Genomic DNA, 25,470 nt, shown 5'->3' on the forward strand with positions numbered 1-25,470 from the left:
AGATTTAGGGAATATATATATTTTCTCTCCTTAAAAAAGAGAGAAATTCAATACTCCTGTCACAGTTTGAATTTTGGGGGAGAATTGGTGTGAGTAGAATTAAGTTTTAAGTATTGCCATAGGGTTTGAGAATATGAAGTCAAGCAACTTCATAGACTTCAGATGTAACCTTTTTTATTTTTTTTTTTATTTTGGGGACAAACTTTGAAATTAAATATGGAATTTAAAAAAAAATGCAATTCATTCGTCAGCTTAGACAAATCCTTAGAAAATAGCTAAGCTATGTTTTTGAGAAATTTAGAAAAAAATACTGGCGGATATATATAACGATTTTATTACGATTTTTTGTGCACACATGGGAAACCTTAAACAGGACATTGAACTAAGATTCTTGTGAGTTACAAGAAGTTGTAGTTGGTCTAAATCAATTCGTTTGTGCTTAAATTACACACATGAGGCAGATTTATTTAGCAAACGCCATGGTGGCGTATGATTTACAAAAATTTCGGAAATTTTTTCTAAATTTTTGTTTTAAATAAAGAACGGAATTGATTTTTATATAGGCTCAAACGCAAAGTAGAATATACTTATCCAGCATGCTGTACAAAATGTTTTCACTGGGGTGTGCAAGCGTTAGAAGTTATAAATGGATCTCAAAAAACATTTAAAAAATATTTTTATTTTTTTGTACCCTTAAACAATTTTTAACGTCAGAAGAGAAAGAGGGTTTAAAACGGAATCTGGAAACAGACGATAATGGAGATTCTATTAATGCTTCAAATATTGCAAGATTGATAAAAGAAACTTCCGGATTAAATAATGATTTTACGAGTTCTATCAAGCACACCTAAAGGACCTGGCTGAATTTATAGCTTAGATTCTTGTGAACTAGAAAGGGTCTTCATTTAGCCCAACTCAATTCATTGGATCTTAAGCATACATATATAATCCAGACTATTTTAGAAAATGCCATGGTGGCGTATTAATTATAATACCTAGTGTTTTTCTGTTTGATTGGGCACACACAGAAAAGTGATGACTTGGTTAAGAGCTAAGATTCTTCTGAATCGGAAAATGATTCCAGCTTTACCAAATCTATTCATTTACTATTAAGCTTACACATAGAATGTGGAATATTTTAGAAAATACCTTGGTGACGTATGATTTATAATAATTGCTAAGTATTTTCTTAAATGTTTGTATTATTGGACTAAATGAATTGATATTTAAATGTACTTAAGCCCAAAGGCGAATAAACTTCTACAACAGGTGACACTAAAGGTTCTTTGTTATGTGTGCAAGCGATGGCATAAATTAGTGTCAGAAAAAATTAAAAAAAAAATTTTAAATATTTTCGAAATAGAAAAACTGTTTTTTTTGCGCAACTAATGGTCAGAACATAGATTTAAAACATTTGTCTATCGCATAAAAATAAATGTTTTCTATTGGAATGCTAAAGTAGTTCTGCTGAAAACCGCTGGAAACAGAAGTTAAACAAAGATATGCTATAATGTTCCAAATATGAGTTAAAAAAAAGACATGAGATAAAGGACAATTTTGCAAGTTTTAATGTGCACACATAGAAAAGTCCTACCTGTAGTTACAGCTTGGATTCTTGTGAATCAGAAAATGTATCATATTTGTCCACATCAATTTTTTTGCTCTAAAGCGCAATATGGACCGCAGTGTTGACGTATGATTTATTAAGGATTATAATAAGTATTGAAAACTCTTGGCCGGGTTTATAGCTTAAATTCTTAAGAATCTGAAACTGTTTCTAACTTTTTGCAATCAATTCGATTGTTTTTAATATAACACACACAAAGCAAAATATTTAAGCAAATGCCAAGGTGACGTATGATTTATTATAATTACTTAGTATTTTTTTAAATGTTTGTTTTAATAAAACAAATTAATTGATTTTTAAAATAATGAAAGACAAATGTCTAAAATGCATATACAGCAAGAGAAATCGTCCGTTCTTTATTAAGTGTGCAGACATTTTCATGAAATAAAGGATCCAAAAAAACAATATTTAAAAACTATCTCGCATATACAACAGCTTTTTGTAGCAGAGAGCCAAAGTCATTAAAATTTTTAAACAATTAATAAAGGGCCATCTGATATTTCATTTCAAATTGAATACCGCTAGAAATACATTAAGAAACCCCCCCCCCCCCAAGGGAAAAGTAGTGATTTATTTCAAACTTTTGTTGTGCACTCACAAAAACGTCCCAATTGGGCTTAAAGCTTAGAGTCTTGTTAATCATATAGGATTTTCAGCTTGTCTAAAGCAATTCGTTTGCTTCTAAGAGTACACACATGACTTAAAGCGGACTTGCGGTAACATAAGAAATAAATATACCTGCATTGTGTGGAAACGTTACTTTTTTTACAAACAAATTGATTTTGGAATTTTCTAAATTAATTTTAGTTAGCACATTCGTCTGAGTTTTCATTTCAAGTTAAAATTTTCCATGTGTGCATATTTTTTGATATTTGTTCGGCTACCTTGATCACCAGTAAGTAAGACCAGTTTAATTTGTTAAATTTTTCGTTTGAACAAACGAATTGATTTTAGAAATTGGTAAAGCCAATATAGTTAGCACATATCTGGGGTTTCATTTCAATTTAAAATTGATCATGTGTGCAAATTAAGTATAGCTATTTGTGGGCTTTGCTTTGGGTATTTTAACAACCTAAGAGTATGGTCAATCATAATCTTTCATCTCTACAAACGAATTGATATTGAAACTTTGCAAACCCAGTGCAGTAAACACACATCTAGGCATTCATTTCAAGTTTAAACTTTCCATGTGTGCAACTTAAGTTCACATATTTTTGGATTTCTTTTAGGCTACCTTGTGCTCCATGAAGAATTGTCAATTAATATTTGAAACATTTTTTATTTCAACAAACTAATTGATTTCGTTACTTTATGAAGCCCGTGCAGTAAGCACATAACACAGGTAACTTAAAAATTCCCATGTGTGAATTCTAGAGTCATATATTTGAGCATTTTGGTTCATCAACTTTGACCCCCATTTAGTATAAACAACAAAAATTTAAATAATTTTGCATTTCAACAAACGAATTGATTTCAAAATTTTGTAAAGCCAATACAGTAAGCACACAACTAAGGTTCCATTTGAAGTTAAAAATTATCATGAGTGCGTACTAGGTTCATATATTTCTATATTTTGCTTCGGCTACCTTTGCCACCATAAACATTTTTATTTTAACAAACGAATTGATTTTGGAATTCCGTAAAGCCAGTACAGTAACCACAAATGTGAGGATTAATTTCAAGTAAAATTTTTCAATGTGTGCAGCTTAAGTTTGTAAATTTTTGAATTTTGAATTTGAAGTTTGTACATGTTTGAATTTGGTTTCGGTTACCTTGAGCAGTTCTTCATTTCCCCAAATGAATTGATTTTTGAATTTTGTTGATCCAGTACAATTAGCACACCTCTAAGGTTGCATTTTAAGTTAAAGGTTATCATGAGTGCATTTTATATTCCGTTATGTTTGGGCTTTTGTTCGAGAGTCATTAATAATGACCAATATAAATTTGTATAATTTGTTATTTTAACAAACGAATTGATTTCCGAATTTGGTACAGTCAGTACTGCATGACCATATCTAGGGTTTACTTTTAATTCAAAAGTTATCATGTGTGCGTAGTAAATGCAGATATTTTTGCATTTTAATTATGATAACTAGGTGGGCCACCAAGACGTATAAGTAATAATAATTTCAAATATTTTTTTTAACTGTTGTCAAATCAACAAACGAATTGATTTGAAAGTTTTTTAAAGACCATTAGATTAAGAACATTCTGAAGTTTTATATGATATTAAAAATGTTCATGTGTGCACTTCTAATTTTCTAAAAATTTGGAATTGTTTATTTTATATTTTAAAGCAGATGTAAGACTTTTTAAAGTTTAAAAAAATAGTTTTGTTAAAGACCTCTACTCTTATTTGCCTCCACTTTTTTTTAAGTTTCCCTTATTTTCCCAAACGAAATGCCTGTGCTGTTACCTAATGCTAAGTTTATTATAATTTATATAGATTATGAATTCAGTGAAGTTTTTGTTTTTTGTTTTCATTACGTCCATATTATGATAAACTAATTTTATTAATTACCAATTGTTTAGGTAAAGATGTACGAAACAAATAAAAAAACTAATAATTAAAAAAACGGAAACAAACTTAAACTAAAATCATGTGGATTTTATATTATTTTGTTATTAATAAAGATATATTATTATAAAGATATCTTTGATTTTATATAAGACAAAGTAATATTATATTAGAAAAAAAATCATTTTAATTTTTTCTTTATATGTTTATTGAAAAACACAGCATTTGTTTTTGTTTTTTGTTTTTTCTTTGTTTAAGAGAAAACAAAACATCTTTTGTTGGGTTTTTGTTTGGGGGTAAAACCAACAAAACTATAAAATTTTATAAGAAAACTGTGATGTTTTTTTATGATTTTAAGTTTAAATGTGTTTTTTTTTGGTGGTGGTTTTTCAAAACAAAATTCTAAAAACTGAGTTTTTGTTTAAATAAAATTACTAAAAAAATTAAAATAAAAAAAAACTGCGAAAAAATAACAAAATTCAACAAATAAAAAATTAAAAAAAAAGTATGTGGGGTTTTTTTATAAAATTTATTTTATATATATATAGAAATTTGTATATATATAAAAAATTATACAATTATTTATTGGAAAAAATACTTTTGCTAAAAGAATAAAACTAAAAATGTATATTTTATTGTATACCCAAATGTAAAAAAAAAAAATAAAACAAAACAAAAAAATCGAAAGAAAATTCTTAAAATCTTTTTTTGCTTCATCAAAATTGTTTTAAAAAAAAAAATGTTCTTACATTTTTTGTTTGTATTGGTAGGTAAGGGGTTATAACGTTTTTACTAAAAATTGTGTTTAGTTTTTGTTTTTATAATAGTATGTTTTTTATATTTGTGTGTGTGTGTATATATATCTCTTTGAAAGGAGTAGGGGGGGAGGTTAAAGTTTTGTATGTTTAAAAAAATTTCACTAAAAAAAAATTCTGAATTTAAGCAAATATTTTTGCAAAATTTACATAAATAGGAATTCATCGGAAAATAATTGCATGCAGGCAGCGGCTCCCAAACCGCTGGTATTATTTTCACTCATATTAAGATTGGTAGCAGCTGTACCAAAAATGGCTTTATTGTTGTTGCTATTACTATTGGGAGGAAGATGAGCCATTAGAGCATTGTGGCCCACACCATTTGCGGCTGATCGCCAGATATCGCAGTCATTGTTCGATGATGTATTCGAGCTAATGTCTGATATATTATCGGTCATCTGGGTTTGATGTAAAGCTCCGCCAGCAGCAATACTGCCAGCTCCTGAGGAGGTGCCATTGAAATTGCCCCACAGTTCGTTGAATAAATCATGTTGTCCCCCCGCAGTGGGGCCTGAAGGAATTTCCCATATATTAGTGATTTTGGGGAAATTCATTTCATTGGCATCGTACAGCATTGAATGTGTATGATTATTCAAATGGGCATTGGCATTGGCATTGTTGTTATTGCTGGTCGACCAGGAGGTGGGCGATGTATTGGTGGTGGACAGTTTCGATGAACCAGTATAAAAGGTATCCCTGAGTTGGATGCCACAACCTGAGCTACTGGTCGAGGGAGAGGTCTGCTGGGACCACAATGACTCTTTGCTGTTGCTGCGATAATTGGGGGCCGAATTCAAAAGGGTGGGACTCAGCGAAGGCTGGGAGCCTGAACCCGAAGAGCAGCCACTAGAGCTGGATTCTGAGCCCCATAGAGAGGAAATCATGGCCTCGCTGCAATGATTGCTATGCATAGAGTCTAGGGGAAAATTATTGCCCCCAGCTGTTTGATATAAATTCAAATTTTGTTGCTGCTGCAATTGTTGTTGCTGCTGCTGCTGATGATGGTGCTGTTGTTGCTGCTGCGAGGACCATACTTTGCTATTCAATGAATTCAAATGATTGTTGGTATTGTTGCTAATTAATAAATTATTAATACTGTTATCATTGTTATTTTGCTGTTGCGGTTGTTGTTGCATTAAACCTAACTGAGGTCCTACCAACTGCTGCTGCTGCTGCTGTGGCTGAGTGTTTGCCGTTGCCATAAGGGCAACATTGTGGGTCTTCATTGCATTAAATTCATTTAGATTAAAATTATTTGTGGAGGAGGCGGCTGCCGAAGCCGTGCTTAATTTACTAACATTACATTGTTCACTTAACTTTAATGCTAAATTATTAACAATTGTTGTATTATTAGTATTGGTGGTGTTGTTGTTGTTGTTATTATTATTGGCAGCCAATGAATTTGCTGCTGCTGCTGCTGCAGATCCTGAGGATGTTGTAGTGGCTGCGGCAGCAGAAGAAGTTGCCGCTTGATTGCCATATGCCGTGGAACGCATGCCTTGTGTATTGTTGCTGCTGCTATTGGCAGCTTGTCTTACCTGATGTGATGATGTTGATGGTGCCTGTTGCGATTGCACCGTTTGATGCTTGTGATATTGCTGAGCATGAGGATGTGACCCGATTAGTTCAGCATTAATGTCCTGTTGCAATGGTGCCGAATAATCAATGTTGGGATTGTATAAAACCACCTTTTTATTATTGGCAGCTGCTGCCGAAGAGCTGTTGTTGTTGGCAGCTTTGGACTGAGCTATTGCTGCTGCTGCTGATGACGATCCCAGGGTCTGCGAGAGGCTCGTTGAAGTAACCCCAGCCGCTGTTTGTTGTCCGGCTGTTGTGTGTGTGGGCAACTCCAACGAGGCCTCATGTTATGCGATCGCTGATAGGCGGCCGGTCAAGCTTTTGGTGTAGCAGTATGTCAATGGTTTAACAAAGTGTGTATCCTGATTGCCGCAATAGGGACAGGTGACACAATGCGAGTAGTCACTGTAGAAATTGAGACGTTGTTGTGGATGTAACAACAATTTGAAGCAATTATTGCACTGTAAAGGAAGAAAAAACGAACAAACAAAAAAATGGGTGAAAAATTGTAGTAAAAAAGAAAGAAAAATGGTAAAAACCACAATAAAAAGAATTTGAAATCCTCCAAAGGCATGCGACATCTATTCAATTATAAGCCACCAGACATGTTAGCCATAGTTCATAATTGGTCGCACTCCATATTAAAGCCACAGTTCGGTTCTCTCTCCATAATCTCCGTAAGGAATATTTCTCAGTTCAATAGCTTCAACGTCTTTCTTTGTAGTCTCGATATTCAGAACCCAGGCAATTTCTTCATTAGTGAAAGCTAGACAAAGTCTTGTGTTGTTCACTCCTAAGACGCACACAGCAGCTCAAGAGGAAGCGATCCCGAGATTGATGTTCAGAATCTTACATTGAGTATCGCAAGAATTTCCCATATCAAAAATAGGCATAAGCGCACACTCTGACCCTCCGCATCTCTCCAGAATTACACGTTGCTTAACGTAGTTTTGAAAAAACCAGAGACGAATGTGTAAGAAAAATTAGAATGAAACTACTGAGGGGAACGCCCCACTCTAAAACCCCTCCAAACGGACAGGTTCAACTATTGGGACAATATGGGTATGAAATGAAAGTTCTCGAAGAGTTTATTTGCTCTATCAAAGTTCATAAACTGGTGAATCGATTTTCTACAAATTTGGATTTCTTGAAATGTAAAAGGGGAACGGTTATGGTTATCCTAAATAATCAAATAAAGATATTCAAATAAAGATTTAATGCCTTTTTCTGAGTTTTATGTGTTTTTTTTTTTTTTGAAAAACTTTCCTATAGCTCTCAAAAAATCCCCTTTTGCTTTGATTACAACATAATCCACAATCAAGTTTTTGTATTATGGCAAACGAGGTCTGCGAAACTCTGACGGTTTCTGTTTCGCAGTAAAATCTTTTTTAATTTTTTTTTACATCAATTCTTTTACAGCTTTTAAAATTTTTATTGGTATGGTTTGGTTGCAGAGACACTGATGATGCGTTTTTTTTTACACATGAAAAGTAAGAGCAGCTGCATTATTTCCTGGAGCGTAGTGACACCAAAACTGTTCCAGCTGGCCGTGGAAGGGAGACTACTTTCGCTACCGTGTCCTCATGTTTGGCTTTTAAGCCTGCGGAACGATCCTTCCTTGAGGATCGTTCTTTGGAAGGGTTAGACCTGGTTGAGAGCATGTCTACAATGTTCAGTGAAACAGTGTAAAATGCAGATGAAACTTGGAAATTAAAAAATTCATATCTGGCATGCTTTAAAATTAGCGCTTAAAAAAACCAGCTTAGAGACGGCCACATCGCCAGAATGTGTGAAATAGCTATCCTTAGCGCTTTTACAATCCTAGAATGCTCAGTAAATTTAACGACCACTTCAACAACCTCACACACCTCTTCTGTTGTTGTTGTAGCCGTATGTCTATATGTGGAGGCAGCGATCCCCGTCAAGCTCCTATAGGCGAGGAAATTCGTTTCGGTCCAAATGACAGATTGCTGCGGGAACATAAAGGTCATTGGTTATTTAAAGGCGCCCAGAAGTCGCCTTGGCATACCGTCTCTTCTGATAACACCTTGCATAATATCGGGCACAGTTCTTGTCCGATTTCTATGGATACTTTTTTTTATACCCACCACCATAGCATGGGGGTATACCAATCTAATCATTCCGTTTGTAACACCTCGAAATTTTGATCTAGGACCCCATAATGTATTTTTTATCGTCTCGACATTCTGAGTCGGACTAGCCATATCCGTCCGTCTGTCGAAATCACGATAGGTGTCGAACGCGTAGAGCTAGCCGCTTTTGCACAGATACTTTATATTGATATAGGTCGTTGGGGATTGTAAATGGGTCATATCGATTCAGATTTGGATATAGCTCCCATATAAACCGATCCCCCTATTTGACTTCTTGAGCCAGTTTTTGACCGATTTGGCTGAAAATTTGCATATCGTCTCTTCTGATAACACCTTGCATAATATCGGGCACAGTTCTTGTCCGATTTCTATGGATTAATTTTTTTATACCCACCATCAAAGGATGGGGGTGTACCAATCTAGTCATTCTGTTTGTAACACCTCCAAATTTTGATCTAGGACCCCATAATGTATTTTTGATCGGCTCGACATTCTGAGTCGAACTAGCCATATCCGTCCGTCCGTCTGTCGAAATCATGATAGGTGTCGAACGCGTAGAGCTAACCGCTTGAAATTTTGCACTGATACTTTGTATTGATATAGGTCGTTGGGTATTGTAAATGGGCCATATCGGTTCAGATTTGGATATAGCTCCCATATAAACCGATCTCCCGATTTGACTTCTTGTCCATTTTAAAATTTTACGATACGCATTGACATGCATAAACATCACTACTTTGGTACAGTGTATTATAACTTAGTGAATTTGTTTGTAACACCCAAAAGAGAGATAGATCCACTGATAAGTATACCGTTCGACTCAGAACCACTTTCTGATTCTATTTAGCTATGTCCGTCTGTCTGTCTGTCCATGTTATTTTGGATACAAAGTACAGTTCGCAATTTTCATCCGATCGTCCTTAAATTTATCACAAGCATTAGATAAATTTAAGAAAGGAAGGGTATTGAAATTGGAAAAAATCGGTTCAGTGGAGCTATACTCAAAGTATAGCTCCACTATATATGCTCGTCCGATTTGGACTACAATTGCAATTATATCGTCATTTGTGAACCGATTCTCACGAAATTTTGCATGGATGAATTTCTTATAAGTCTTGACATTATTGGTGAATTTCATAGAAATCAGTTTAGATTAAGATATAGCTTCCATATATATGTTCGTCCGATTTGGACATAAATTGCAATTATATCGTTATTTGTAAACCGATTCTCACGAAACTTTGCACGAGTGATTATCTTAAAAGTCTTGATATTATTGGTGAATTTCATGGAAATCGGTTCAGATTTAGATATATCTCCCATATATATGTTCGTCCGATTTTGACTAGTATTACAATAATTTGGTCATTTGTTAACCGATTCACACAAAAATTGGCCCCAAGGATTCCCTCATGACTCCCAGTATTGCTATCGAATTTAATAGACATCGGTTCAGATTCAGATATAACCCCCATATATATTTTCGTCCGATTTTGTATATTACTCAATAATTTAGAAATTTGTTAACAGCAAAATTTGACTCCAATGTTTCTCTTATAACTCTTCTGATGATTGATGAATTTCATAAAAATTTGTTCAGTTTTAGATATAGTATATGCATCTCCCGATTATCATTTTTAATGCCTTTGTTAACCCATTTATCAATCGATCTTCTACAAAACAAAATTGAAGCAAATTATAAATTCTACGACTTAGCCCGCTTAGACTTGGCCTGTGGTGTGGAGTATCAAATGGTCGGCTTGGCCCGACTTAAGCCCGTCTTGACTTGTTTAAAATAACTTGGACTCATTAGATCAAAAAAATCAACATATGATACCATTTTTTGTTGCACACACTAAAAGCCTTGGCAAATTATTGAAGTGCACACTGTTTGCAAATATTTTGCTTTTCAACTAATTGAAAATCAATTCTTATAGTGATTTAAAATACAAATAATGGCATTTTAAGAAAAATTATTATCATTCATACGCCCCTAGGGAAATATTTTTACATTCATACACAGGAATTTTCATGGTACGGATATAAAGGTGTTTTTAAACATTTGAAAATTATTTATTTACTCTTATTCTATATTTCAAAATTTTTCATGTTAAAGTAAATTTCAAAACTTTAGCTCACCTTTAGACGTTCTGCACAGCATGGCATGGCGGCAAAAATATCATAAGCATACATGGTACCCAAGACTAGATTTGATCCGTCCCATTTATCACCACAGAATCTGTAAAAAAAAGAAAGAAACATAAAATGAAATGGTCTTCAAAACTTGGCACAAAACAGAAGTTTTTGGACTTCTGTTGTAGTAGTTACTGAAAAGAATCCAGATAGGTTTTGTAGACTTACCTGCAGCTAATGTTACGATGAGTAGAAGTACCATCCAAACAGCGCATGCAAACGCAAGTCAAATACAAGGAGTGCCCTTCATATTTTACCTGAAATGAAAGAAAAAAAAGAGAAAATGTTTTATACAAAAAAACCCAACAATTTTGTACAAACAAGTAACAAAGGAAACATAACTGACATTGCACTTCCTTTAAAAAAAAAAAATATAACAACCCTTCAGAAACAAGCGGAAGTGGAAGTCAAACTTTAGGCTTCCACAAAGAATTTCATAAGAGAAGCGAAAACAACCAAAAAATCAAAAAAAAAAAGAACTGCCGAAAGTCAAGTGTAAACGAAAGAGATAAATGGCCAGCAAGCATATCAACCAGCAAAACTCTAGGCCAAATATGGCCCAAAATAAAGCAAACAGTAACTGCTATAAGGCAAACAAATTCTAAAGATCTGCTATGAAAACGACCAAAAAAAAGGGAGACTATTTGAATGCATTTGTGTCGTAAATTAAAAAGCAAGCCCAAAAAAAAAAAAAAACATCATGCAACATATTTCAGAGCATGACAGAACGTCAGTCAGCCAGAGACTCTGAGTGACGTAGTTGAACAAGAAGAGAACTCCGCAAAAAAAACATTGCTCGAAAAAGGATAGCTTAAGTGAAATTGCATGGCACCATCAGAGCATAGCAGCAGACATGCAGCCATCAGACATTGTTTGCTCATTGGAAACATAATAAACGCCTACTAAATGACAGCCACGAGACAAACAATGAAAAATTATAAGCCATAGGGAACAAATAAAAGTGGCGGCGGGGCAAAAGAAAAACTTTCCATGTCATAGCTTTAAGGTGCCTTAAACATTTCCTCAAAATACGGCCCACGTATACAATATTTTAAAGTCAATAGTATTTTTTTTTGTTTGGTGCTAGGCAGTAAAGGGGCCACAGAAATTAATGCACACCAACATGTTGGCAAAGAGAAGAAATGCAACAAAAAATATCTACGCCATATTAATTTGATATAAATGCATTTGTGGCATATGCATTGGTAGACTTTGTAGTGGTGGCTGACACATAACTTAGGCTCAAACAATATGACATATGGAAGGAAAGTTTCGCCAATTGCTTTAGGTAAATCTCTAAATGCCTACACCGAGAGCGTTTTTGTATGTATATAAAAAGGAGGGAAACAATACCCAGCAAAATCATTTACCGAAAACTGAGAATAATCATAAAAATATTGGGTTGTCCAAAAAGTAATTGCGGATTTTTTAAAAGAAAGTAAATGCATTTTTAATAAAACTTAGAATGAATTTTAATCAAATATACTTTTTTTACACTTTTTTTCTAAAGCAAGCTAAAAGTAACAGCTGATAACTGACAGAAGAAAGAATGCAATTACAGAGTCACAAGCTGTGAAAAAATTTGTCAACGCCGACTATATGAAAAATCCGCAATTACTTTTTGGGCAACCCAATTACTTTAGAATAATAGGTACTGATATCTAACCCCCTGCACTGGCAGGTATTCAAAAACTTGGATGATTTTTTTAAGCAAAAAGTTGCTTTACCGTAAACCTTAAAATTCCTTTTTAAAACAGATATCATTAAGGATATGCAAACATTTTAAGTTATTGGAATAAACATTTGAAATTTTTTTTGCAATGCATTTAATGTTTACAAGTAAGAGCGTGCTAAGTTCGGCCGGACCGAATCTTATATACACTCCACCAAGGTTCACATCTGCCAAGTTCTTTGCGCAGTATCTGTTTTAAGGCAAACAAAAAATTATGAATAAGGTCAGAGGAAGAGCTATATCTATTGGGTTGCCCAAAAAGTAATTGCGGATTTTTTAAAAGAAAGTAAATGCATTTTTAATGAAGCTTAGAATGAACTTTAATCAAATATACTTTTTTTACACTTTTTTTCTAAAGCAAGCTAAAAGTAACAGCTGATAACTGATAGAAGAAAGAATGCAATTACAGACTATATGAAAAATCCGCAATTACTTTTTGGGCAACCTAATAGATGTTATAGTCCGATTCGGGGCTCAAGAAGAAAAATAGGGAGATCGGTTTATATGGGAGCTGTATGAAGCTATAGATCGATTCATACTATATTGCATACGTATGTTGAGGCCACCGTAGCGCAGAGGTCAACATGTGCGCCTATGACGCTGAACACCTGGGTTCGAATCCTGGTGAGACCATCAGAAAAAATTTTTCAGCGATGATTTTCCCCTCCTAATGCTGGCAACATTTGTGAGGTACTATGCCATGTAAAACTTCTCTCCAAAGAGGTGTCGCACTGCGGCATGCCGTTCAGACCCGATTATAAAAGGGAGGCCCCTTATCATTGAGCTTAAACTTGAATCGGACTGCACTCATTGATATGTAAGAAATTGGCCCCTGTTACTTAGTGGAATGTTCATGGGCGAAATTTGCAATTTGCAAATGTTGAAGGCCATGGGAGAAGTCGTTGTACAAAATTTAAGCCAAATCGGATGAGAATTGCGCTCTCTAGAGGCTCAAGAAGTCAAGATCCCTGATCAGTAGCTATTACTGGTTATATACCGATTTGCGCCATACTAAGCACAATTGTTGGAAGTCATATCAAAACACCTGATGCAAAATTTTAGCCGAATCGGATAAGAATTGAGCCTTCTAAAAGCTCAAGAAATCAAGAGCCAAGATCGATTTATATGGCACCTATACCAGGTTATGAATCGATTTGGACCATACTTCGCACAAATGTTGGAAGTGCTACCAAAACACCATGTGCGAAATTACTGCCAAGACGGATAAATATTGCGCTTTCTAAAAGCTCAAGAAGCCAAGACCCAAGATCGGTTTATATGGCAGCTATATCAGGTTATAAACCGATTTGAATCATACTTGGCATAGTTGAAGTGAGATCAGAACACTACGTGCAAAAATTTCAGTTAAATCGGATGAGAATAGCGCCCTCTACAGACACAAACAGTCAAGGCCCGAGATCGGTTTACATGGCAGCTATATCAAAACAAGAACCGATTTGGCCCATTTACAATTCCAACCGACATACACTAATAAGAAGTATTTGTGCAAAATTTCAAGCGGCTAGCTTCACTCCTTCGAAAGTTAGCGTGCTTTCGACAGACAGACGGGCGGACGGACGGACAGACGGACGGACGGACAGACAGACGGACGGACGGACGGACGGACGGACAGACGGACGGACAGACCGATGGACAGACGGACGGACAAACAGGCGGACGGACATGGCTAGTTCGACTTAAAATGTAACGACGATAAAGAATATATATACTTTATGGGAGTTTAGACGCATATTTCGAGGCGGAGGGTATAAAAATAAATACAATACCGCTTTTTTAGTAGGGAAGGAAATTGTTCAGGGGAACATTCACAATCTATGAAGATTTTAAAACTTTTAGTTGATGATTTTAGATGCAATGGTTTTAGAAGGACTAAATTGCAAAAGAAAGTCTGATTACACAACTCAGTGACCCAATTTTCGTCGAAATCGGACAAAAAATGCGCCTTTTAAGGCCCCAAAACCTTAAATCGAGAGATCGATCTATTCGGCAGCTATATCTAAATCTGAACCGATCTAGGCCATATTGCAGAAAGATATCGAAGGGCCTTACACAACTCACTGTCCCAAATATCGGCGACATTGGGCAATAAAGGCGCCTTTTATGGGCCCAAAACCTAAAATCGAGAGAACGGTCTATATGGCAGCTATATCCAAATCTGGACCGATCTAAGCCAAATTGAAGAAGGATATCGAGGGGCTTAACTTAACTCACTATCCCAAATTTCGTCGAAATCGGATAGTAAATGTGGTTTTTATGGCCCCAAAAACTTAAATCGAGAGATCGGTCTATTTAGCAGCTATATCCAAATTTGGACCGATCTGGGCCAAATTGAAGAAGAATGTCGAAGGGCCTAACACAACACACTGTCCCAAATTTCGGCGACATTGGCAATAAAGGCGCCTTTTATGGGCCCAAAATCTAAAATCGAGAGAATGGTCTATATGGCAGCTATATCCAAATCTGGACCGATCTAAGCCAAATTGAAGAAGGATATCGAGAGGCTTAACTTAACTCACTGTCCCAAATTTCAGCGACATCGAACAATAAATACGCCTTTTATGGGCCCAAAACCTTAATCGGTCCAGCTATATCCAAATCTGAACCGATCTGGGCCAAATTGAAGAGAGATGTTGAAGGGCCTAACATAACTCACTGTCCCAAATTTCAGCAAAATCGGATAATAAATGTGGCTTTTATGGGTCTAAGACCCTAAATCGGCGGAGCAGTCTATATGGCAGCTATATCCAAATCTGGACCGATCTGTGCCATATTCCAGAAGTATGTCGAGGGGCTTAACTTAACTCAATGTCCCAAATTTCGGCGACATCGTACAATAAATGCGCCTTTTATGGGCCCAAAACCTTAAATCGAGTGATCGGTCCATATGGCAGCTATATCCAAATCTGAACCGATCTGGGCCAAATTGAAGAAAGATGTCGAAGGGCCTAATACAACTCACTGTCCCAAAATTCAGCAAAATCGGTTAATAAATGTGGCTTTTATGGGCCTAAGACCCTAAATGGGTGGATCGGTCTATATGGTAGCTATATCCAAATCTGTACCGATCTGTGCCATATTCCAGAAGTATGTCGAGGGGCTTAACTTAACTCACTGTCCCAAATTTCGGCGACATCGTACAATAAATGCGCCTTTTATGGGCCCAAAACCTTAAATCGATGGATCGGTCCATATGGCAGCTATATTCATATCTGGACCGATCTGGGCCAAATTGAAGAAAGATGTTGAAGGGCCTAACATAACTCACTGTCCCAAATTTCAGCAAAATGAGATAATAAATGCGGCTTTTTTGGGTCTAAGACCCTTAATCGGCGGATCGGTCTACATGGGGGTTATATCAAGATATAGTCCGCTATGGGCCATTTTCCAACTTAGCCTGATTAGGACAAAAAAAAAGGATCTGTGCAAAGTTTCAGCTCAATATCTCAATGTTTAAAGACTGTAGCATGATTTCAACAGAAAGACGGACAGACAGACTGCCGGACATGGCTAGACCGTCTTAGATTTTTACGCTGATATACTTTATAGGGTCGAGTAGGAGTATTTTGATGTGTTGCATACCCACCCACCCTTCGGTGGTGGGTATAAAACACACAAAACTTTATAACTAATCTAGTTCTCTTATAAAACCTAAACTCAAAACTTCTAGCCAAACATTTCACTGGTCTTAATGCCCTAGAGTAATTTCGAATGACACCAACAAGCTGCACACGTCACATCTCATCACTTGGCCTGGTGTAATCAAGCAAAATTTCATAGCAACATTTTAACGAACACAAAACTGCATTTTAGGGTTAAACATTAAAGGCAGCACTCTGTACTCGAAAGTATCAAAGTGCAGATGTTGGGGATGCATAACAAATGATACGAAGGAGCATGAGGTGTTTATTAAGGAATGTGTGCCTGCATCAAAGTGCAGACATAATCATTACAAACAAAATAAAATAAAAAATAAACCAAGAGAAAGGAGGAGATGAGAAAGACAGACACACTAGGAGTTAGACTCATAGCAATTGCATTACAACTTTTTTTACATCCAAAGAAATTTATGCAACATCACCACCAACACCACCAAAGAGTTTTAAACGTATGCACATCCAATTTCTTGGCACACCAAAAATTAAGCAAAGTTTTGCATTAATGCTAACTTAGTTAGGAAAGTAGTTAAAAGCGTTTATGGTCTGTGAAAGAGCATTCAAGAGCGTGGGGAGGCAGAAATGGTGAAACAGTGTTTTGGAGTGTCTCTATGGCATTTAGCATCGTTAACACACACGCAGCAATTTTAGGACTTGGAGAATACTTTTATGGCCAGACATGAGACGAGAAAAGAACGAAGGGAAGCGAATGCAGCAGATATAACATCGAATATTAGCGTTGGGTTTTTGGCATAATTATGGTGGCTTAAATGTTGCATAAATTGCACTGACATTGCATTTCATAGCAATGCATGACAAAAGCCACAAGCCAACACAGCCATCAAGCAGACGCCGCTGCAAACAGTGTAGCTGTCTGTCGGTCGGTCCTTTTTGGACGATGTCGCCAATGCCAGAGGAAAAGACTGCCTTAGCTTTGGCAATGAAATAAAAGCCGCTAGCATTGCCGCCACACAAATGTGTGTTTGAGCTCTAAACAAGATTTACGACCGAAACAAAGGTGTGTGTGATGTGCCCTGCCTTTCCTTCAGATCTCCTTGTGTTGTGTTCAATGGCCAGAGAAGAGAATACCTCCTGGTTGCACTTTGTTGCCGTTATATATCCCTAGTTGTTGGCTATAAAAAGGAACAACGACTAGGATGACAACCAAAAGAAATGCAATTTCGAAAAACTGTTCGAGAAAGCAGAAAAAAAATCCAGAAAACAGTTTGTTCCTATAAATTATGTGACAAGTCTGTTGAAGAATTATTTGCAAGGGAAGATGAAGTAAAAGAAAGACCATAATTTTCAAAGTTTGTGTAAAACTTAAATTAAATTTATTTTTGCATAGTGTGGTTAGAGCAGCAACATTTGAGCAACACCTTAGGGGCCATACTAAGCAGGAATATGGGAAGTCATAATGGCGGGTCCTTCACCTACCCCTTAAGTACAATGTGGGAGCTATGTCTATATAGTGTAGGTCGGTTGGAATTGTAAATGGGCCAAATCGATCTGTTTTGATATAGCTGCCATATAAACCGATCTTGGGTCTTGACTTCTTGAGCTTCTAGAGGGCGCAAAATTCATCCGATTTGGCTGACATTTTGCACGTGGAGTTTGGTATCATTTCCGACACGTGTGTCCGGTATGGCCTAAATCGGTTGATAACCTGATATAGCTGCCATATAAACAGACCTTGGGTCTTGACTTCTTGAGCTTCTAGAGGGCGCAATTTGTATCCCATTTGGTTGAAATTTTGCAGGAAGACTTCTGGTATGACTCCCAATAACTGTGCTTAGTATAATCTAAATTAGTCCATAACCTGATATAGCCGCTATATAAACAGATCTCCCGATTAGACTTCTTGAGCCTCTAGAGGGCACAATTCCCATCCGATTTGGCTAAAATTTAGCATGGAGTGTTTCGTTGCGACTTCCAACAATTTAATCGGTTCATTACCTGATATAGTTGCCATATAAACCGATCTTGGGTCTTGACTTCTTGAGCTTCTAGAAGGCGAAATTCTTATCCGATTTGGCCGAAATTTTGCATGAAGTGTTTCGTTATGACTTCCAACAACTCTGTCAAGTATGGTCTCAATTAATCCATATCCTGGTATAGCCACCATATAAATCGATCTCTCGATTAGACTTCTTGAGCTTCTAGAGGACGCAATTCTTATGCAATATGGTTGAAATTTTCCCTATGTCGTTTTGGTATGACTTCCAACAATTATTCCAAGTATGGTCTAAGTCAGTAAATAACCTGATATAGCTGCCATATAAAACGATCTCCCAGTTTGACGTTTGGAGCCTCTGGATGGTGCATTTATTACACGATTTGCCTGAAATTTTGTAGGTGGTGTTTTTCTATGAGTGGTGGGTTTTTATTTGAAAAAGTCATTCAAAGAACTTGACAAATGCGATCCATTGTGGAGGGAATATTAGATTCGGCTTGGCCGAATTTAGCACGCTTTTACTTGTTATATATAAGATTATTTCAAAATTTTATTTCTGAAAAAAATTGGCCAAAATTTTTTTCTATAGACAATTTCGCCAAAATTTTGTTTCCTATTCGCGATTTTTCGCAAGAGATCATGGTCAATGCTTTCTATTCAAAGTATAGCAAAGCAAAGCGTAAGTGTGTTTTATTATTAAAAGCACTTTGACTGGCTAGGGGATCATGATTTCTGATACGCCATGTATCTTCATCAACACCTTTGTCAATAGATTAAGGTGCCCTACATACCCAAAGACTATTGAGTACGGTGTGGAGCACGCTCATTGTTTGATTTTTTATTTTATTTCTATAGGAAATTTTGTTAAAAATTTTATTTCTATAGAAAATTTTTTTAATTTTATTTCTATAGAAAATTTTGTCAAAATATTATTTCTATAGAAAATTTTGTCAAAATTTTATTTCTATAGAAAATTTTGTCAAAATTTTATTTCTATAGAAAATTTTGGCAAAATTTTATTTCTATAGAAAATTTTGTCAAAATTTTATTTCTATAGAAAATTTTGTCAAAATTTTAATTTTATAGAAAATTTGTCAAAATTTTATTTCTATAGAAAATTTTGTCAAAATTTTATTTCTATAGAAAATTTTGTCAAAATTTTATTTCTATAAAAAATTTTATTTTATAATTTTATTTCTATAGAAAATTTTGTCAAAATTTGATTTTTATAGAAAATTTTGTCAAAATTTTATTTCTATAGAAAATTTTGTCAAAATTTTATTTCGTTGTATTGTATCGGCTATAGGTCCATTAAAACACAAATATTTAAGGTTTTTTTTTCTTTTATTTTTCTCCAATATTTCGGTAGACTCCGTCTACCATTTTCAAGGATTTAATGAGTTGTTACACGAACTATTGTCTGTTGGCAACGAACTATTGGCAGTTGCCAACAGACAATAGTTCGTGTAACAACTCATTAAATCCTTGAAAATGGTAGACGGAGTCTACCGAAATATTGGAGAAAAATAAAAGAAAAAAAAAAAAAAAAACCTTAAATATTTGTGTTTTAATGGACCTATAGCCGATACAATACAACAAAATTACAAGAATTTTAAACCAGGTCAACAATACCCTAACAAAATTTTATTTCTATAGAAAATTTTGTCAAAATTTTATTTCTATAGAAAATTTTGTCAAAATTTTATTTCTATAGAAAATTTTGTCAAAATTTTATTTCTATAGAAAATTTTGTCAAAATTTTATTTCTATAGAAAATTTTGTAAAAATTTTATTTCTATAGAAAATTTTGTCAAAATTTTATTTCTATAGAAAATTTTGTCAAAATTTTATTTCTATAGAAAATTTTGTCAAAATTTTATTTCTATAGAAAATTTTGTCAAAATTTTATTTCTATAGAAAATTTTGTCAAAATTTTATTTCTATAGAAAATTTTGTCAAAATTTTATTTCTATAGAAAATTTTGTCAAAATTTTCTTGATAGAAAGATAAAATCCAAAATTCAATTTTAAAAGTGCCCTAAAGTATGCAATGCTTTAGGTCTATAGGGCGCCTAAAAGTATGCATCATACACGTAATTTAAATTTTTTATAACAAAACTTATATTTTTTTATATTTTTAATACATTTTCAAAAAACTCACCTCAATACAATCCGTTGAATGCTGCTTGGGACTCAAGAAAAAAGAGCCATCGACCAATGGGTAACGATCAAATACCAACATAGGCTCCTCGCATAAAATACAGGCAACACGGCTCTTTTGCGATTGAGCCAGTGAAGATAAAATGAAGAGTCTAGTTTCATCATTGCCATGATTACCTTCGTCTTCAATCTGAAAGAAAACGAAAAGAAAAAAACGGGAATTTATTAATAAACGTAAAAAAAGACCCTACATAAAACAAAAGAAGGCATAAACTTATAAATAGAAGTTTGCACAAAAAGGACATTGACAGCGAGCATATGCAGAAAACCAATATGCAGCAAACTAGCAAAAAATTGGTGCTACAACATCAAAGGTTTATCCGAAATACATACACAAAGAATCCTTTGAGAGCAACAATATGTAGAGCCATGTGTATAAAAAGGAATTTCTCTTTGCTTGTGTATATACCTGTATATAAACTTAAATATATTTTTATATATTATAGTATTTTGTTTTTTATTTCCTCTGGCTTATTTGCTTTGGTACCTAGGGACCATTTCCATTACTACTACTTTTCTCTTACATTCCAATTCTCTTGTTTTTTCTTTTTTGTTTCGAAATATTTTTTGGCGGCGCCAATAAATGAAGCATAAAATGGAAACGTGCCACATGCTTAACTTAACTTACTCGCAGAAAACAATACCAAACCAAACTACCATCATACTGCAGCCTGCTTTGGTCTGTCTGGCCGGTTAACAGTGAACGAATAACCTGAAATACCATCATCAAGGACTCATGTGTTGTAAGCCATCATATCCTTGGGGTTTGTTTCTTCGTGGCATATTGCGAACTACTACTACATCGTGTGGTAAGCAATAAGTTCAAGTTAAATTGAATTCAAGCAATCAGAATGCAACCGACACACAAAAATGTTGGTGTGATTCACAGGTGATAAGGGAATAGTTAGAGACTTATATATGGAAAATGATTACAAATGTCTAAGTAATGAATTTAAGAAAAAAAAAAATGGAGGGAATGTTAAATTTATTTTAATTAAGTTTAAATTTTTTACAAAGTTGCTATCTATTTTCACACAAATATTTTTTTTTATATAAAAAATATTATTTTTTTTGTTTTGTTATTTAAAATAAATTTTGTTTTAATATCCTTTTTTATATATTTTAATTTTTTCCCAAAGTGGGGAGATGAGAGCTGTTTGACCAAGAAAATGAATATCATTAGAATGAAAGGTTTTTATTGATCGGATCGGACACAGACTAAACACCATTAGCGAACGGTTTGGCGCTTGGTTAGGGCCCTTCTGCGGCGCTATAGTGTGGTCCGGCCCTCCCGTCTGCCGGCCCAATATTCATAGCTTGCTGGCAATATATTGGGTTGCCCAAAAAGTAATTGCGGATTTTTTAAAAGAAAGTGAATGCATTTTTAATAAAACTTAGAATGAACTTTAATCAAATATACTTTTTTTCTAAAGCAAGCTAAAACTCACAGCTGATAACTGACAGAAGAAAGAATGCAATTACAGAGTCACAAGCTGTGAAAAAATTTGTCAACGCCGACTATATGAAAAATCCGCAATTACTTTTTGGGCAACCCAATATTTTATGTAATCAAAAAAAACATTTTTTCTATTGATTTTCATTCTCATGGCTAAATCTCTCTCTCGCCTTTGGAAAATAGATGAGTAAACATAAAATCAATGGTCAGCCATAACAGGCAAACATAACGAATAGATTTTTATTATTATTTTTCATTTGAAAAAAATATGTATTATTATTTTAAGTCGATCTAGTATGACCATTAGTCCGTCCGTCCAAAGAACGCTAACTTACGAGCAAGTAAAGCTAATAGGTCGAAATTTTGCACAACTACTTATTATTAGTGCAGTTCGGTTGGAATTCGAAAAGGGAAAAATCAATCCACGTTTTCGTATAGCTCTCATACGAGTATTAACCGATCTCCCTATTATACGACTTAAGCCTCCAGAGGGCGCAACTCTTATCCGTATGTCTGGAACTTTGCACATGGTTATTTGTTATGACTTCTATCAGCCATGTCAAGTCCGGTCCCTATTGGTCCCTAACTTGATATAGCTCCTCTATAAACATTTATTTTTGCTAAACTTTTTTGTAACTTTTTTGTAACTGAGCAATCTGAGTCGAAATAGCCATGTCCGTCCGTTCGTATAGCCTGATATAGCTCCCATATAAACCGGTATCCAGATTTGACCAACTGAGCCCCTGGAAGCCCCAATTTTTGTCCGATTTGGCTGAAATTTTGCACATAGTGTTATGTTATGACTTCCAACAACAGTACCAAGTACTGTCTGGATCGGTCTATAACCTGATATAGCTCCCATATAAACCGATCTCCCGATCTGACTTCTTGAGCCCCTGGAAGCCTCAATTTTCCACCGATTTGGCTGAAATGTTGCACATAGTGTTCTGCTATGACTTCCAACAACTGTCCCACGTACGGTCAAAATCTTTGTATAATCTGATATAGCTCCCATATAAACCGATCTCCCGATTTGACTTCCTGAGCACCTGGAAGCCCCAATTTTCGTCCGATTTGGCTGAAATTTTGCTCATAGTGTTCTGCTATTTCCATGTGTTCATTCACCGTAACGTTGCGTCCAACAGCATCTTTGAAAAAATACGGTCCAATGATTCCACCAGCGTACAAACCACACCAAACAGTGCATTTTTCGGGATGCATGGGCAGTTCTTGAACGGCTTCTGGTTGCTCTTCACTCCAAATGCGGCAATTTTGCTTATTTACGTAGCCATTCAACCAGAAATGAGCCTCATCGCTGAACAAAATTTGTCAAAATTTGAACACATTTCGAACCGAACACTGATTTTGGTAATAAAATTCAATGATTTGCAAGCGTTGCTCGTTAGCAAGTCTATTCATGATGAAATGTCAAAGCATACTGAGCATCTTTCTCTTTGACACCATGTCTGAAATCCCACGTGATCTGTCAAATACTAATGCATGAAAATCCTAACCTCAAAAAAATCACCCTTTAGGATGGGATAGTCTAATGTACACAGTTCTCATATGGCGTACGGTCTCATTATTATTTTTATACCCTCCACCATAAGATGGGGGGTATACTAATTTCGTCATTCTGTTTGTAACTACTCGAAATATTCGTCTGAGACCCCATAAAGTATATATATTCTTGATCGTCGTGACATTTTATGTCGATCTAGCCATGTCCGTCCGTCTGTCCGTCCGTCCGTCCGTCCGTCCGTCCGTCCGTCCGTCCGTCCGTCCGTCCGTCTGTCTGTCGAAAGCACGCTAACTTCCGAAGGAGTTAAGCTAACCGCTTGAAATTTTGCACAAATACTTCTTATTAGTGTAGGTCGGTTGGTATTGTAAAGGGGCTATATCGGTCCATGTTTTGATATAGCTGCCATATAAACCGATCTAGGGTCTTGACTTCTTGAGCCTCTAGCGTGCGCAATTCTTAACCGATTAGAATGAAAATTTGCACGACGTGTTTTGTTATGACATCCAACAACTGTGCCAAGTATGGTTCAAATCGGTTTATAACCTGATATAGCTGCCATATAAACCGATCTTGGGTCTTGATTTCTTGAGCCTCTAGTGTGCGCAATTCTTATCCGATCAGAATGAAATTTTGCACGACGTGTTTCGTTATTATATCCAACAATTGTGCCAAGTATGGTTCCAATCGGTCCATAACCTGATATAGCTGCCATAAAAACCGATCTTGGGTCTTGACTTCTTGAGCCTCTAGAGTGCGCAATTCTTATCCGATTGAAATGAAATATTGCACGACGTGTTTTGTTATGATACCCAACAACTGTGCCAAGTATGGTTTAAATCGGTCCATAACCTGATATAGCTGCCATATAAACCGATCTTGGGTCTTGACTTCTTGAGCCTCTAGAGGGCACAATTCTTATCCAATTTGAATGAATTTTTGCACGAAGTATTTCGTTATTATATCCAACAATTGTGCTAAGTATGGTTCCAATCGGTCCATAACCTGATATAGCTGCCATATAAACCGATCTTGGGTCTTGACTTCTTGAGCCTCTAGAGTGCGCAATTCTTATCCGATTAGGATGAAATTTTGCACGACGTGTTTTGTTATGATATCCAACAACTGTGCCGAGTATGGTTCAAATCGGTCCATAACCTGATATAGCTGCCATATAAACCGATTTTGGGTCTTGACTTCTTGAGCCTCTAGAGAGCGCAATTCTTATCCGATTGGAATGAAATTTTACACGACGTGTTTCGTTATTATATCCAACAACTGTGCCAAGTATGGTTCAAAGCGGTCCATAACCTAATATAGCTGTCATATAAACCGATCTTGGGTCTTGACTTCTTGAGCCTCTAGAGGGCGCAATTCTTATCCAATTTGAATGAATTTTGTTATGATATCCAACAACTGTGCCAAATATGGTTCAAATCGGTTCATAACCTGATATAACTGTCATATAAACAGATCTGGGGACTTGACTTCTTGAGCTTCTAGAGGGCGCAATTCCTATCCGATTTGCTGAAATATCGCAAGACGTTTTTATACCCTCCACCATAAGATGGGGGGTATACTAATTTCGTCATTCTGTTTGTAACTACTCGAAATATTCGTCTGAGACCCCATAAAGTATATATATTCTTGATCGTCGTGACATTTTATGTCGATCTAGCCATGTCCGTCCGTCTGTCCGTCCGTCCGTCCGTCCGTCTGTCTGTCGAAAGCACGCTAACTTCCGAAGGAGTTAAGCTAACCGCTTGAAATTTTGCACAAATACTTCTTATTAGTGTAGGTCGGTTGGTATTGTAAATGGGCCATATCGGTCCATGTTTTGATATAGCTGCCATATAAACCGATCTAGGGTCTTGACTTCTTGAGCCTCTAGCGTGCGCAATTCTTAACCGATTGGAATGAAATTTTGCACGACGTGTTTTGTTATGACATCCAACAACTGTGCCAAGTATGGTTCAAATCGGTCCATAACCTTATATAGCTGCCATATAAACCGATCTTGGGTCTTGACTTCTTGAGCCTCTGGCGTGCGTAATTCTTATCCGATCACAAT

The 25,470-nt window shown here is 35.6% G+C and overlaps 1 protein-coding gene across 1 annotated transcript in view; it reads right to left on the minus strand.

The window, feature by feature from the left end:
* Nucleotides 1-2,808: 2,808 nt before the first annotated feature.
* Nucleotides 2,809-25,470, minus strand: part of LOC106086115 (headcase protein) — a 608,207-nt gene continuing 585,545 nt past the window's right edge. The window contains 4 exon segments of the mRNA XM_059362095.1: nt 2,809-6,999; nt 10,792-10,891; nt 11,014-11,102; nt 20,366-20,554. Coding sequence (XP_059218078.1) covers nt 5,107-6,999; nt 10,792-10,891; nt 11,014-11,102; nt 20,366-20,554 — 2,271 coding nt within the window. The 3' untranslated portion in view covers nt 2,809-5,106.

Source organism: Stomoxys calcitrans, chromosome 2 (assembly GCF_963082655.1).
Source record: "Stomoxys calcitrans chromosome 2, idStoCalc2.1, whole genome shotgun sequence".
Classification (NCBI taxonomy): Eukaryota; Metazoa; Arthropoda; class Insecta; order Diptera; family Muscidae; genus Stomoxys; species Stomoxys calcitrans.